This window comes from Oryx dammah, unplaced genomic scaffold (genome assembly GCF_014754425.2).
Source record: "Oryx dammah isolate SB20612 unplaced genomic scaffold, SCBI_Odam_1.1 HiC_scaffold_5, whole genome shotgun sequence".
NCBI lineage: Eukaryota > Metazoa > Chordata > Mammalia > Artiodactyla > Bovidae > Oryx > Oryx dammah.
The window spans coordinates 103,077,097-103,092,870 of record NW_024070189.1 but is presented as its reverse complement, the minus strand read 5'-3'; the positions used below and the strand labels follow the sequence as shown (position 1 = coordinate 103,092,870).

The following is a 15,774-nucleotide window of genomic DNA, read 5'->3' as shown; positions in this document are numbered from 1 at the left end:
GTGTTCCCTCCTCTTCTAAGAAACCTCCCTAGACTCCCCCTGATGCCCCAAGCTGGGTCAGGCACCTTCTTGGAGCTCCCACTGCTCCCTGTCCCTTGGGACGATTATGGTGGGCTCCCCACAAGGGAGGAACCAAATCTAGCTTGTCCACTTCGTGTCCCCAGCCTCCTGCAAAGGACATGGCACATAGCAGATGGTCAATGCGTTTGTGGAATGAATTAATGTGGCTGAAATATCCCCAACTTCAAGCTTCACATGTTTCTCTCTGCCAGAATTGTCTTACCTTTTTTATCCCCTGATCTGAGTCTTCCTTTCCTTTAGATTTCTTGCCACCTCCTCCAGGAAGCCCTCAGTGACTTCTCTGCAACCTCCCACTAGAACACATCTGATAATGACCCTACCTTGGCTTCATCCCTGCCCCTCACAGTGGCTTTCAGCTATTTGCTTCGCCTCTCTGGACCTCAGTTTCCCTGCTCATAGAATAGAGGCTGCAAACACTGGAGGGTAGCAGTAGAGAGGGTTAATACTAGAAAACAGAGGTGTTTTGTAGCTTAAAGAGCATAGCTGGGCTGGGAGGATTTTCCTGATTAGCAATAATTTCTATTTTTATTACAGGCTGTTCCCACAGAGCTGGACTGGAGCTCCGATGGTATGGGCAAAGTCTTGACAAACAGAAGCACAGGGCTCCCCTTCAGACCTCCTCCAGCCGGAGTCCTTTAATTTGCTAGCCCTCCTGCGGGGAGGGACACACACACAGGCCGGTGCACAGGCTGGGTGACTGAGTGGGCTCCAGCCTCTGGATGACCAGGTTGTCCCCACTACCTACTCATCAACCAGAGAACTGCAGAGAGGAAAGACCAAAAAGGGGCTGGGGGAGGAGGTAACTCCTAACCTTAAGCCACTCTTGACTCAGTTTCCCCAAGTGTGAACTGAGGGGAGCCGCTATGGGTCTCGCTTCGTTTCCAGCTATGCTGGAGGCTTGGCACGCAGCCGTCTCTCAAACAAGTGAATGAGAGGGCTGGAGGGCGGTCCTGACTGATTCACCGCCCCACCAACCTCAGCCCAAGCCCCCGCTGACTCGGTTTCCTCGCCCGATCCGGGTTCAGCAGCGCTGGGCGGGGCTTTGAACGTGGAGGCCTGCGCCGTCTGTTTACCTTGTGGCTGGACGCTGGGCAGGGCCGCGGTGGGCCGTCCCCCGGGCCGGCCGCGCCGCCGGGATAAATAGGCCGCTCGGCCCTCGTGGGCGGCAGAGAGCGAGCCGCCGTCCAGCTCCCCGCCGCCGTCATGGTTCTCGCCGCCGCCCGCGTTCTCCTGCTCACGCTGGCTGCCCTCGGCGCATCAGGCCAGGGGCAGATGCCGCTGGGTAAGCCGCTCCTCCCCCACGCCGTGCCTCTGACCCCCAGAGGGACAGGACTCGCGGGAGGCCTGGGGTCGCGGCTCCTCGAGGCTCGGGGAAAGTTCACCGGGGCGTGCCGGGTGGAGACAGCAGGCAGTAGGGCAGAAGCTCAAGAAATGGGGTGGGCGTCAGGGATCCCTGCGGCGGCGGGGTGAGGAGTGGTGATGGGGGTCGCCGGTCCCCGACGCCCCACCAGCGCCCCCTGTCAGCGCAGGTGGGGACCTGGGCCCGCAGATGCTACGCGAACTCCAGGAGACCAACGCGGCCCTGCAGGACGTACGGGACCTACTGCGGCAGCAGGTGCCGGCCAGGGTTGGGGGGTTGGGGGTCAGGGGAGAAGACAAGAGATTTGGAAGAGGGGAAGTGGGTCTCGGAGGCAGGGGAGGGTGGGGGAGTGGGAAGGGACCGGAGAAGTTGGTCCTGATGGAGGTGAAGAGGGGCCGAGTTTATGGAAAGGAACAGGGAGCGGGGGTCCCAGGGATGCGGCGTTCTACGGGAGAGGGTACGGATCCTTGAGGGGAGAAGGAAATCCCAGGGAAGGAGGAGAAGGGGCTGGGAGAGTAGGGATCTAGGGGGAGGGAGTCCCTGGGGGGAGGGTCCGCGACGGTGGTGCCATGGGGAAGGAGTCTGAGAGAGGGAGAGGGGAGACCGGCGGGGGAGGAGAAGGATGCCCCGCTGACCACACCCCATCTCCCTTGCACCAAAGGTCAAGGAGATTACGTTCCTGAAAAACACGGTGATGGAGTGTGACGCGTGCGGTGAGCGCAGCCGGGGCGACGGAGACGGGGTGGCCGGGGAGCGAGAAGAGATGGGGAGACAGAAACAGATCCAGAGAGCAGAGGACAGACCGGGAGCAAAAGAGAGAAGACAGAGGTTGACAGAGATGGAGAGATTGGATGAGAGATGGAGAGAGAGGAACAGAAAGGAGAGAGAGAGACTGTGGGAGGGGAGACCCCCAAAAGAGCCAGAAACCTTGCGAGAGACGCTGGGAGGTGGAGTCTCGGAGGGAGAAGCGAAAAAAGACAGTCGGGCGCAGAGACCGAGAGACTGCAGAGACCTGGAGAGTGGAGCGCTCCGTACGGGGCGGGGTCGCGGAACAGCCAGGATGCTGCCTGGATGGGAGAGCGGTCTCGATAGGCTCCACCCCTGGGCGTGGCCTTAACCACGCGCGCCCCACTCCCTGCAGGGATGCAACCCGCGCGAACCCCCAGACTGACCGTACGGCCGCTAAGCCAGTGTTCGCCCGGCTTCTGCTTCCCCGGAGTGGCTTGTACCGAGACAGCCAACGGCGCGCGCTGCGGACCCTGCCCCGAAGGTTTCACCGGCAACGGTTCGCACTGCGCCGACGTCAACGAGGTGCGTCTCCCACCACCGCCCCGACGAACCCCGAACGCTTGCCCCACAACTCCCCACCGCCCCGCCCCGACGACCTCCTCGTCCGCTGGGGGTCCTCCGGGAGAGGACCCCCTCACCTCCGGGGGCGCACGTCCAGACGACCTCCCCACCGCCGGGGGACAGTCACCCCTACTACGCCCCTCTCCACCTAGGACGCCCACCCTGACGACCTCCTCCGTAGCCAGTGACGTCCACCCCGACGACTCCCCTACCGCCGGGAGTGGTCCCCCTCAACGACCCCACTCACCACCGCCCGGGGTCGCCGACCCCAGAGACCCTTCCACCACCGGGGTCCCCCCGCCCCGGCAACCTCCTCACCGACGGGCACGCACACCCCGACGACCACTTCCCCCCTCCGCTGGGGACGCCCGCCCTCAAAATTTCTTTCCCCGTCCATGAGCATCCAGCCCACCGGGTCCCAGAAACAGCCCCACTCCAGGCAGGCCCTTCTCCTCGCCTGGTCTTGCCCTTTGCCACATCAAGGCAAAGCCGTGTGTGACCTCTCAGACAATAGCCTCTGCCCCACATGGCACCTCCTCCCTCCTATAGCTAGCTGATGGCCCTTGAACTTTACAAGTCCAATAAGCCCTAAGGCGCCTCTTTCGGGGAGGCCCAGCTCCTCATCCTCTGATCCTCCCGGGCCCTTCCTCCTCCAGTGCACCGCCCATCCTTGCTTCCCTCGCGTCCGCTGCATCAATACCAGTCCCGGCTTCCGCTGCGAGGCTTGCCCACCTGGGTTCAGCGGCCCCACCCACGAGGGCGTGGGGCTGGCCTTCGCCAAGGCCAACAAGCAGGTGAGGGCCGTCGGGGGTTGGAGAGCCGGGAGGAGCATTTCGAGGCGGGGGCATTTTGTTAAGTAAACTTCAGCCTCGCAGCCTGCTTGGCTCCAGGGGCAACGGATAGGGACAGGAGTCTGGGGAAGAGGAAGTTAAGGGTTTCCCATCAGGGATGGTCAGGACTGGAGGAAAGATGTAGGGAAGAGGTAGGATTCAGAGGATTCGTGAATCGGGTGGGAGATCTGGGGGTATCTGCCTGGGAGTGTTGACCAGTGCGCTCTCTCCCACCCAGGTTTGCACGGACATTAACGAGTGTGAGACCGGGCAGCATAACTGCGTCCCCAACTCTGTGTGCGTCAATACCGTGGTAAGGCCTGGGAGGAGAAGAAAGGATTGAGAGATGGAGGGTGGGGCGGAAGTGTCAGGCGGCGCGGGCTGACCTCCTGTGGCCCGGGCTCAGGGTTCCTTCCAGTGCGGCCCGTGCCAGCCCGGCTTCGTAGGCGACCAGGCATCAGGCTGCCGTCGGCGGCCACAGCGCTTCTGCCCTGACGGCACGCCCAGCCCGTGCCACGAGAAGGCCGACTGCGTCCTGGAGCGTGATGGGTCGCGATCATGCGTGGTGAGTGCGAGCAGGCCAGGAGTAGAATGGGATGAGGGTGCGGGTGTAGGGCCACGCCAGAGCACCCACTTACTACCCCATCCGCAGTGCGCCGTCGGCTGGGCTGGCAATGGGCTCATCTGCGGCCGCGACACAGACTTGGACGGCTTTCCAGACGAGAAGTTACGCTGCTCTGAGCGCCAGTGCAGAAAGGTGGGTGCGGCGTGGAGGGCGAGGCCTGGCAGGGGTGGGCGGGGCTACTGGCCACGCCCCCAATGCCCGTTGTGCCCACCCCTAGGACAACTGCGTGACGGTGCCCAACTCAGGGCAGGAGGATGTGGACCGGGACGGCATCGGAGATGCCTGCGACCCGGACGCCGACGGGGACGGCGTCCTCAATGAGAAGGTGGGGCAAAAGTGGGGGCCTGGGAGAGACCGGGTGGGGGGGGGTGTCTCCGGGTGATGGGTGTGGCCTCAGAGGCTGATCTAGGGGTCCCAAAGGCCTGGGGGGGGGGTCCATGCAGAGGAGGCGGGGCCTCGGAGCTGGACAATCTGGGGAGTGACTTTTGACTCTCTAGGACTGCCTATCCCCTAAGCGGCCCTCACCTCTAGGACAACTGCCCGCTCGTGCGGAACCCAGACCAGCGAAATACGGATGGCGACAAGTGGGGCGATGCGTGCGACAACTGTCGGTCCCAGAAGAACGACGACCAGAAGGACACAGATAAGGACGGCCGAGGCGACGCCTGCGACGACGACATAGACGGCGACCGTAAGTTCTGGGCACGGGAGGAGAGGAGAGGAAAGGGCAGGCACCAAGGGGTGGGGTTTGGCTGGAGGCGGGGCTCGGCCTCCTCTGGAAGCCGGAGCGGGTGAGCTCGCCTAGGGCGCCAGGAACCGCTGAACCTGCTCCGCGGGCAGAAATGCAAGCTGGGAGGCCGAGGGAAAGAGGGAAGACCTTTTGGAGGAGGGAAAGGGGGACCTTGCGTTAGATGCTACAGGGGAAAGAGGACAGAGCCGTGAGCCTGGGGGACAGGGCCCCATGGAGGAGGTACCATTTTTACAGCCGGGCAGAGACTCAAGGTGGTGCACACACTGAGCCAGTCCCTTCACCGCTCCATTCATTTAGTCTCTAGGAGCCTGAGAACTGGGCACAAATACTTAGTTTAACTTTGTAGTTGCTGCTGCTAAGTCGCTTTACTCGTGTCCAACTCTGTGCGACCCCATAGACGGCAGCCCACCAGGCTCCCCTGTCCCTGGGATTCTCCAGGCAAGAACACTGGAGTGGGTTGCCATTGCTTTAGTTATTGGGGACCAAAGGTGGAGTGGGGACTCTGTCCCAGGCTAATCCCAGGTCTGCACCTGTTCAGCTGAAGTCAGCCTGGCCCCAGCCCCATCTGGGGATCCGGTTCTGTTCCTCTGCTTCTCACAGGGATCCGCAATCCGGTGGACAACTGCCCCAGGGTGCCCAACTCAGATCAGAAGGACACTGATGGTGACGGTGTAGGAGATGCCTGTGACAACTGTCCTCAGAAGAGCAATGCAGACCAGGTGAGTGGAGGCCAGACTCCAGCTGGGGCAGACCCCCAGGTGAGTCCCAGGCTGGTTAACAAGATTCCAGCCCAGTCTGAACAACTTGGCTGGGGTTGGGGGGCGGGGATGTTGCTTGGGCTCAGGAAGATCTTGGCTCTGGAACTGGGGGTAGGGGAGAGGCTTCTGAATCCTTCTGCCCTGATTATAAACGTCTGTATCCTCCCCCTCCTCTGGCCCCCAGAGGGATGTGGACCACGACTTCGTGGGAGATGCTTGTGACAGCGACCAAGACAAGTAAGCAGGCCATCTGGGGCTGAGGTGGGGACCCAGCGTGGGCAGTGCCTGACCCGGCTTTCGTCTCATTGTCCCTGCTCCACCCACTCTAGGGATGGGGATGGGCACCAGGACTCGAGGGACAACTGCCCCACAGTGCCCAACAGTGCCCAGCAGGACTCAGACCACGATGGCCAGGGTGATGCCTGCGATGACGATGACGACAACGATGGGGTCCCTGACAGCAAGGACAACTGCCGTCTAGTGCCCAACCCGGGCCAGGAAGACATGGACCGTAAGGCCGGACGCAGGTCCCGTGGGGCGGGGCCATGGTGAGGTTTGGGGTGGGCACGGTGGGGGCAGTGGCACTTGTGAGCCGAGCTGGAGGCGTGGCCTGGGCAGGGCCAGTAGCTTGTATGGGCATGGCCAGGCCTGGGGCGGGGCCTGGAGCTCATTCTGTCATTGCGGGGGTGCCTCCCACCTCCTCTCAGGGGACGGCGTGGGCGACGCGTGCCAGGGCGACTTTGATGCGGACAAGGTGGTAGACAAGATCGATGTGTGTCCGGAGAACGCTGAGGTCACCCTCACCGACTTCCGGGCCTTCCAGACGGTCGTGCTGGACCCCGAGGGAGACGCGCAGATAGACCCTAACTGGGTGGTGCTCAACCAGGTGGGGGCGGGGACTAGGCGGGAAGTGGGGGGAGCCCAGGACCACCGCAGCGGGTCCTAAACTGGGGGGCGCGGAGCCTAGTCCTTCTGGCCTGACGCCCTTCGTCCTTTGAACCTCACCAGGGTATGGAGATCGTGCAGACGATGAACAGCGACCCAGGCCTGGCTGTGGGTGAGACGCGGCGGCGCCAAGCCACACAGGGAGCTGCTCGGGGGGCGGGGCCGGAGGAGAGGCGGGACAGGGGCGGGCCTGGACTCGGGAAAGGCGGAGCCAGGTTAGGTGGTCTGGACTCTGGGCTTGGGCGTTCTGTACTCCGAAGGGGCAGGGTTCGGGGACGGATCTGCATCCCGGTAGGACAGGGGCTAGCGTGCCTTCTTCTCCCCAGGTTACACGGCCTTCAATGGCGTGGATTTCGAAGGCACGTTCCACGTGAACACTGTCACGGATGACGACTACGCTGGTTTCATCTTTGGCTACCAGGACAGCTCCAGCTTCTATGTGGTCATGTGGAAGCAGATGGAGCAGACGTACTGGCAGGCGAACCCCTTCCGTGCGGTGGCAGAGCCCGGTATCCAGCTCAAGGTGCTGGGCCCTTCCTGAGCGCTTGGTCTCGGCGCCTTCTCTGAGGCCCCTGCCCTTCTGCAGACCCATAAGCTGTACAGTCCCCGGCATTATCCTACGGACCTCGAAGGCTTTCTACTGAAATCCTCCCAGTTCCTCCCACAGGTCCTCAAACATGCCCCCAGGACCCCCTAGTCTTCCTGTGGGCATCCAAACCCCCTCACAGAGCCCCAAGCTTTCTCTCAGGTTCCAAATCCTCCTGCAGACCCCCTAGAATAGAATAGATGTGCTCAGTCGTGTCCGACTCTTTGCAACTCCATGGACTGTAGCCTGCCAGGCTCCTCTGTCCATAGGATTCTCCAGGCAAGAATACTGGAGTGGGGTGCCATGCCCTCCTCCAGGGGATCTTCCAGACCCAGGGATGGAACCCCCATCTCTGGCATCTCCTCCATTGCAGGCGGGTTCTTTACCACTAGCGCCACCCGGATCCCAGTATTTCACTGAAACCCTAAAATTCCCTAAGTCCTCTAGACTCTAGTTTATCCTACCGACCACTGCTGCCCCCTATAACCCACCTGTAAACCTCCATGTGGCCCTCAAGGCTTCCTTGGGGGCCTCCTGTCCAGGCACACCAGGGACCCCCCACCACTCCTCCATGACTCAAAGCGCCTTGCCCGTCTGGGGGCCTTGGTGGCCTGTATGGCCCCTGACCCCACTCTCCTCTTCCTGGATGTGGCAGGCCGTGAAGTCCTCCACAGGCCCTGGGGAGCAGCTTCGGAACGCACTGTGGCACACGGGGGACACAGCGTCACAGGTGCGGCTGCTGTGGAAGGACCCCCGGAACGTGGGCTGGAAGGACAAGACATCCTACCGCTGGTTCCTGCAGCACCGGCCCCAAGTGGGCTACATCAGGTGGGAACCCGCCCTCCGCCAAGGGGCCCAGAGTCCCTGCTCATTCCTGGCTCTTGTGGGAGGGGGTTGCTTCGGGGGCCCTTGGTCCCCTTACCTGTAAAATGGGAATAATAGAGGCAGAAGTAACTGTTTGGCCTTGGGGTATGATACCCCTCCGAGGACACGGCGAGCGTTCAAGTCTGGCAGAGAGCTGCTCAGTGGGCGGGCCCAGAGGGGAGGCGGGAAGAGAGGGGAGGCGGGACAGGGGCGGGGCTGGACTCAGGAAGGGCGGGGCCGGGTTGGGCGGCCTGGACCCAGGGCTGGGGGTTCTGCACTGTGCACATACATAGCAGAAGATGGGGTCTCACCCACTCCCCGTTTCCCAGTCCCCACTCTGCGCTGCCAGGAAGTCCAGGCGCTATGTTCAGCATCTACTGTATGCGCGCCCTGCACATCCGTCGTCACACAGGGGAACTGAGGCTCAGATCAGGAGCTCCCTCTGTCCTGAGTGTGGCCCAGGCAGGGAGACACACAGCCCCCTCTCCTAGAGAAGAGAAGCTAGTTCACCGGGCAGGGTGCTGACGCTCTGAGAGGGGAGGGCCTGGCCTAGGACCCCGAGTCACGGTCCCCTCCTGCCCCTCAGAGTGCGATTCTATGAGGGCCCAGAGCTGGTGGCGGACAGCAACGTGGTCCTGGATACAACCATGCGGGGCGGTCGTCTGGGGGTCTTCTGCTTCTCCCAGGAGAACATCATCTGGGCCAACCTGCGCTACCGCTGCAACGGTAAGAGGACCCTCCTCAGGGCAGGCGGGGAGTCTGCACCCCCCAGCCTCACCCGCCTCACCCGCTCACCCTCTCTCCACAGACACCATCCCCGAGGACTACGAGGCCCAGAGGCTGCTGCAGGCCTAGGGATGGGCTTGGGGACCCGCCACTGGGTGACAGGTGGGAGGCCACGGCATCAGGCCCCAGGAGGCAGCTGGCCTGGGGGGAATGAGAGGGGCTCAGGGAAGACAAAATAAAGTGTGTGTGTGTGGCGGAGGGGCTGGCTGTGGTCTGCTTTGGGGAGATGGTAGGGTCGAGTCTCTGAGGGGAGGCTGGCCTAGAGCGCCCAAACTTAGGCAGTGGCGGTGGGGACTGCCATTGACTCCCCACTGACTTGGCTGGGGCCCTAGCAGCCTGATGAGGAGTGTCGGGCCTTGATTTGCAGGCCCCAGGCCTGCTGCTTCATCCCCTCCGCACCCCTGGAGCATCTGGCCTGGGATCCTGCGGAGTGTGTGTGAGGGCCTTAGGCCTGGGGGTCAGTGTTCACGCGTGTGTGGTCTCTGGGCAACTCCCACCTGGCGCACCGGCGAAACCCACATCTCACCCTTGAGGCGGGAGAAGAGGGGAGGTAAAAAAGGGAGGAGGCAGAGACGAAAACAGTGAATTTTTATTACGTTTCATTACAAAGGATGCAAAGGTACAAAGACGATAGCGTCCACGCCGGAAAGGGTGGGCAGGGGCTGGCCGAGTGCGCCCTGAGCGCCCGCCCCCGCCCGCTGTGGGCACCCACGCGTGCAGCCCACGGGACATCTACAGCACAATGTACATGCTGGGGAGGGCAGAGCCAGCCTGGAGAAAGGGACACAGGTGGGACAGGGCCGGGACTGGAGGGTTTGCATATATCAGTGGTACTGCCCAGCTCCTGGAAGGGGAAGGGCAGTTTCCTATGGAGGGCGTGGCAGGGTCAGTGGACCTCAGCTGCCAAAGCCTTCCCTCCCAAAGTCTGGTGGCAAGTGCCACAGCTGTGTCCCCTTGTCCCCAGTTGGCAGGAGGTCAGAAATGACAGGCTGGGCATTGACTGCCCCCAGATTCCACAACCCTGTGAGAGGAGGGCAGCCCACATGTCTGGCTCCTGGGGACAGGGTGCTGGGCGCTGGTCAGTTGGGCAGAAGGTGGGGAGAGCTGCCTGGAATCAGCTCCTGACATCTAGCCCCTGCCTCCTACCCTGCCTTGGATGAGCCTAGGACCCAGATACCATGGACCTGAGCTCCTAATGACAAGATGGAACTGAGGCCTGGGTCACAACAGTCTTGCTCGCCCCCTGGTGCCTTCAGAGATACCCCAGTGCCCAGGCACTGGGGCTGCAGGTCACCGCGCCTCTGCTAGGGGAGAATTCTTATCTGTGGCCAGGTGCCTGTGGCACACCCATGGTTACGAGAGGTGCCTGAGCCCCACCAGCCAGGACCCCCAAAAGCTGAAGGAAATCAGAAAGAGCTGGCTCAGGCCAAACTGACGAAGGAATGTCCCAGGGACCCCGTCATACACTGTGAGAGCCCCCCCCGGGCGTGTGGGCCCAGGGTCCACTGAGAATGGAACAGGGTAGAAACAGACTAGGCTGCCCACTCACCCCAGACAGGCCTCCCAGGGCAAGAGAGGCACCCAGGTCCCCCCCCAGCTCCTCAGGTTGTGTGGCGGGGGTGCAGGCTCAGGTGGCCACAGACCCCTCACCTGAAGCATCACGCCCAAGAGCACCAGGTACCCTTGACCTGGCACCTCGGTGCCCCAACCCCACGCCAAAGGTACCCTGGGGCCTCTGACCACAGCTCCCTCAGAACCCAGGGAGGGTGGGGGGATGCTCCCGTTTTGTCACGGGGGCAGGGGAGGTGGAGGGTCTTTCAACCCCACCAGGCCTCACCACGCCCAGCCCACACCCTGGGGTGGGGACGCCTTCTCTGGGAAACTCAGAATCCTGAGTGGGGGCAGGAGGGTGGCAGCATGTCTGGTTATGAACTAGCTCAGGGTCGGCCCAGGCGTGGGGAGAAGTGTAGCATCCCAGGAGAACTCAGCCCCCAGGAGGTCTCTGGGTCCACAGAAGCCCCTCAAAGAGCAGTAATCGTAGGGACTCTTCAGGCCCCGGCCGTGGGAGCCCTGCCCAGCCCCACCACAGGCCTCGAACTTCCCCCATCTCCCGTGAGCAGGCCACAACCAGCCCGCACCCGGCACGCAGCCCCTACAGCAGACAGCTACGCTGGCAGGACGGACAGACGACACGGGACCTCTCATCCTCCATGCAAGGGTCTCACCAGCATCTGATGGACAGACAGATGGACAGCCACTCTCGCCCACCCCCATGTAACACATGGGCCTCATAACGGCCCCACTTGGCCAGCCATCCTCCTCGGAGGTCGGCCGCCTGAAGCAATCAGGCCCAACACACCTAGGATGTCATAACTCTCCTGGCTCAACCCTCAAAATCCCCAAGTAGATAACAGTACACAAAAGCCAGCCAAGCACCCAAAGCCGGGCTCCCAGCCCCTGTGCACACCCGCCAGGCAAGCAGGCGGCCCTAAGGCCAGTGGAGAGGCTAGAGGTTAGCACAGAGGTGGCATTACACACCCACCTGCCCCTGCCTTCCGGCCTTGCAGGCCCAGTCCCAGAGAGCTGTGTGGACCGCAGTTGGGGTGGGAGCTGGACCCAATGCTATCAGGGTCCCTTCTGCTGTGCGCCTGTCCCCAGCAGGGAGCCTGGCCAGCTTCTGGGTACTACTGGCTGTGGGTCCCCAAATTTTGCTGAAGGACAGATCTGCCCCCTGAGCTTTCCACTGAGTGTCTCAGGGCCCTCTACCCCACCCTTCTTGCCCAGGAGAGTGCTGGAGGGAGCAAGGTGAGCCGGGAAAGTGGAGCGGGCGCTGCAGTCTACCCCAGCAGTGTTGCCGTCTCCCCTCTGGTAACGGCACACGTCCTCACAGGTACCTGTGACGGGGTGTGACCCCCAAAGAGACCCGCCTTCTCCTCCCCCAAGTCCACCCTGGGCACTGAAGGGGGTGAAGCTGAAGGGCGGGGGTGGGGCAGGGATACAAACTCTCCTCTGGACAACACAGAAAGAGGCTGATCCCAGGTCTCATCCTCATGGGGGGACACACTCCCCACCCCGGGGGCTCAGAGGACAGCGGGCAAACCGAGGCACGGTGTGTGCTCCCGAGGGACGGATGAGGGGAGCTCAGCCGCGGCGAGTGAGGGCGCGGTGGTGGGTCTGTGTACATGACGCAGGGGCCCCGGCTCACCCCTCACGGCGCAGCTCACCTGGAATCACAGTATTTTCACATCACAAGTCAAAGGGCTGATTGCCCTAAGCTGTCCTCTTTCTAAAAGTCTTGGCAAATCAAGAATACTTAGTAGAGAAGTGATATATAAGAAAAACCCCAAATCCCCTATTGTAGACTCCCCCTAAAGGCCTGCCCAGGGCTAGGAGCGGGCAGCGAATCCTTTGAGGATGCTTGGCCGCTGGTTTCTGGCTGGGTCCCCTCCCCAGGCAAGCTCTGCATCCATGCCCCTCATGGGCCAAGGCTGCCGTGTTAATACAAAGTCACCTGTGCTCCTGGCCAAGGGATTCGAGAAACGGGCCACGGGGCTGGAACCCCCTCCTTCCCTGCCCACCTGCACCAAGAACCCAGTGCTGGGCAGATGGGAAGTGTGGGCTGACAGGGTTCCCTCATGGGGTCCCCAGTGCCTTGTTTGAAAGTTGCATCCAGGAAGGTTGTTTGTAATTTTATTAAGGCCATTTTTTTAAAAAGTTCTACATACAAGTCTAATGGTAATCAAACCCTTCTATGTACATGTAGTTCTTCTTAAAAAAAAAACAAAACAGTCCCCATTCTTTGCCCCCAGACCCCGCCACCCAGAGGACGGGCCCCTGACCTGGATGGACTGACACTGTGTCCCCCAGCCAGACAACAGCGGTGGAGGCCAAGTGACAAAAGGACAGGGGGCTCCCCATGGGTGTGGCCACCTGGCCACTTGGCTATTTGCTAACAGCCCAGCTGGGGAACAAGAGAGGGATGGTCACTAGGATCTGGCTCTCACAGACACGAGGCAGTGCTCCGGAGACCCTGATGGAGGTGGAAATGCACCAGGCCGGAGGGGCCAGCCTGGCTGGCAGGCAGAGGAACAAGAACGAACTCAAAATGTGGTGTCGGAGGGAACCAAACAGAGGCTCCGGTTCCAGGGCAAAGCAGAATGCGAAACCTGCCCTGCTGCCCGCTCGCGGGGCCTGGAGGGCAGACGGCTGGCCTCCGCTGCACCAGTGAGCCCGACAGACGGTCACCTGGGCCTCCTGAGGCACTGTGAGAAGCACCTGGAGACCAGCCTCTGAAACACACGCTGCTATTTGCCTCCAAAGCCAGCCCTGCCGGAAGTGGTCACCAAAGAGATGGTGGGAGAGGATGAATGTCGGCTGGTTCTCGGGGCGGGCTTGCTGAGGACAGGCTCGTCTCTGGGGCGCCTCAGAGCAGAGGGGCCGCAGCTGCTGCCAGCCATGGGGTCTGGGATGGACCCGCCCTGAGGACTGGCTGGCACCTTCAGGAGACCCTTAATGCAAGCCGGGGCTCCTTCCCGGAAGTCGGTTACGAGACCGGAGGGGAGGCACTTCCGGCCGCTGCCGCCGGCTTTCACCGGAGTGTCCGCCCAGTCCAGCCTAACCTCACGTCCTTCTGGTTTGGGATAACGGAGCAAAACTAAAAAGACAGGAGACGCAGCTCAGACCTGAGCAGGCAGCAGGCTGCTTCCAGTTAGCTCACAAGTATTTTAAGATTGGATTTCTAGAGTAAAAAAAAACAAAAAACATGCTCTCAGGCAAGCGTTGGCTTGAAGGGGTCAGTTACTCATCCACAACCAAAATGTAAATACAAACCGAAAGAAACAAACGAAAGAAACACAACAAAAAATGCCCTGGCCACCCCCTCCCCACCCCATTCTTTAAATAATAGAAACAGTGACCACAGTACAAAGAAAGATGGAAACAAGTTGCACCCCCCCCCCACAAATATCTGCCTCCACGTGCGTCCCTGACAGGCTGGGGTGGGGTTTCACAGCACAGGTGGCCGCAGAGGGGCCTGGCCGGAGGGTGGGGGGTGGGCGGGCGAGGCAGGGACCCTGGAGGAGACTTAGCGGCTCCCCATGCTGTTCACACGACCGCATCCCACCTCCGTGCGATGGATGCTAGCGTTCTGCGTGTGCACAGAAATATAAAAGACAGCAGTCCAAATAGTGTTTATTTCGCTTCACGTCCGCCCCCCTCTCTCTGGCACTTTCTCCCTTTGGCAGGGTGGGGCTGGCTCGCTACCTATCCAAGGGCTGGGGGCGCGGGCAGGTAGGGGGACCAGGGACAAAGGAAGGCAGTGAGAGCTGGACAACAGTCGCAAGATGTACCTCAGCCCACCACCGTCGCGGAGCATGGTGCCCACCAAGGCTGGCAGCCCTGCCCAGCACGCTTTCCGCATCTTACAGGGGATGAGAGAGCAGGGAGGGTCCGCGGGGGCGACGACGAGCGGCCTCACGCGGGAGGTGAGCGACCGGGGTGGGGGGATGTGGGGGGTCGGGCGGGGGGCGCTTGGCGGCATTGCAAGCTCAGAATCACAAGCTCGGCCGTTTGCGAGGGACGGAGCGCCGCTGTCCCCAGGCTCGGGGCGATGCCGTCGGGACCACTGGCCGGCGGGGTGACAGAGCCGGGGGCTGGGCGGCCATGTGCCGCGTGACCCACTCACAGACGGTCCATCCGGAAGGTGTCCTCGGTGGCCGGGTCGGCCAGGACCATATCTGGGTCATTGAGCATGTGCAGTCCATCCAGGGTCAGGGGGTCAATCTTGAGTTCGTCCAGGGGGAACTGGTTGTCAGAGTCGAAGCTGACATCACCGACCCCGGCCAGCGTGCTGGTCAGTTCTTTAGAGAGGCTGGGAGGGGACTCTCCTGTCACTGGGGTGGGGGGTACACACAAAAGGCTCAGCTTCGCCCTGGCCCCCGGCACCCCCACTCTGCACCTCCACAGCCCCTGTCAGTGCTCAGGCTGCACCAGGAAGCTCACCTGAGTGGTCTGTGCCGCAAAGGACATTTGCAGTGTCTGGGGATATTTTTAGTCGTCACTACTGGAGGGAATGCTACTGGTGTCGGAGTGGAGGCTGGGGATGCAGTGACGCTGCTCAGCACCCCAGAGTACACAGGGTGGTGCCAGCCCACATGTCGGGGTGCCAAGGCCAGGACGCCCTGGGATGAGGTTTGTGACACAAACCAGCGTTGACCTGAAGGGAGCAGGGGGCCTCTCCGACTCTGCCAGGCAGTCTGCCCTGTGTGCATCAAGGCACTTGGCTGTGGGCCGGAGGAAAGCCCAGGTTTCTCCGCAGAGACCCAGGTTCAAACCTGGGCTCTTGTGAGATCATGGACCTCCGTTTCCCACTCTGTTAAACGGACATGCAAGTTCTGGTCTTTCTGGGCTACTGGACAATCACAGAGGCCTGATCCTTCTCATACAACCTCCAAGGCCACGGCTTCTGCACTCCAGAGTATCTCCTGCAGACCCTGGGTCCAGGCAGGTGGCCCTGAGTCTAGTCCACGCTGTGCGGGCTCTGGAGAGAGAACCCTCCCATTCTAGAGGTGCCAGCGGGACTGCAGAAAGGGTCTCATCCTCAACCCCACGTCAGCCCTGGCTTATGAGGAAACGGCTTCTTCTTTGATAATACCTAAAACCTTCAGGGGCATGACAAAGGGTGGGGAGAGAAGACTGGAAGATCTGAGCATGGCTGGGTGGAGATGTGTGCCCGGGCCCTGCATGTGTGCGTGTGCATGTGCCCGGGCCCTGCGTGTGTGCATGTGTGCCCGGGCCCTGCGTGTGTGCGTGTGCATGTGCCCGGGCCCTGCGTGTGTGC

The 15,774-nt window shown here is 61.7% G+C and overlaps 2 protein-coding genes across 7 annotated transcripts in view; one reads left to right on the top strand and one right to left on the bottom strand.

Moving 5' to 3' along the window:
• The first annotated feature begins 1,264 nt into the window (after positions 1–1,264).
• LOC120864272 (cartilage oligomeric matrix protein) lies at positions 1,265–12,725 on the top strand. Its single transcript, XM_040241193.1, has 19 exons — positions 1,265–1,363; positions 1,611–1,696; positions 2,103–2,154; positions 2,583–2,752; positions 3,448–3,585; positions 3,860–3,934; positions 4,028–4,186; positions 4,274–4,378; positions 4,464–4,571; positions 4,778–4,937; positions 5,598–5,716; positions 5,940–5,992; positions 6,085–6,266; positions 6,463–6,641; positions 6,764–6,812; positions 7,027–7,223; positions 7,942–8,114; positions 8,737–8,876; positions 8,959–12,725. Exons 1-19 carry the CDS (start codon positions 1,285–1,287, stop codon positions 9,003–9,005), a joined length of 2,271 nt encoding a protein of 756 aa, XP_040097127.1. The 5' UTR covers positions 1,265–1,284; the 3' UTR covers positions 9,006–12,725.
• The window catches only part of CRTC1 (CREB regulated transcription coactivator 1), an 84,997-nt gene continuing 78,730 nt past the window's right edge, over positions 9,508–15,774 (bottom strand). For all 6 annotated transcript variants that reach the window (XM_040241194.1, XM_040241196.1, XM_040241199.1 and 3 more), the window contains one exon: positions 9,508–14,827. In XM_040241194.1, the coding sequence (XP_040097128.1) occupies positions 14,616–14,827 (212 nt within the window). In that variant the 3' untranslated portion in view covers positions 9,508–14,615. The remainder of the gene's footprint in view (positions 14,828–15,774) is intronic.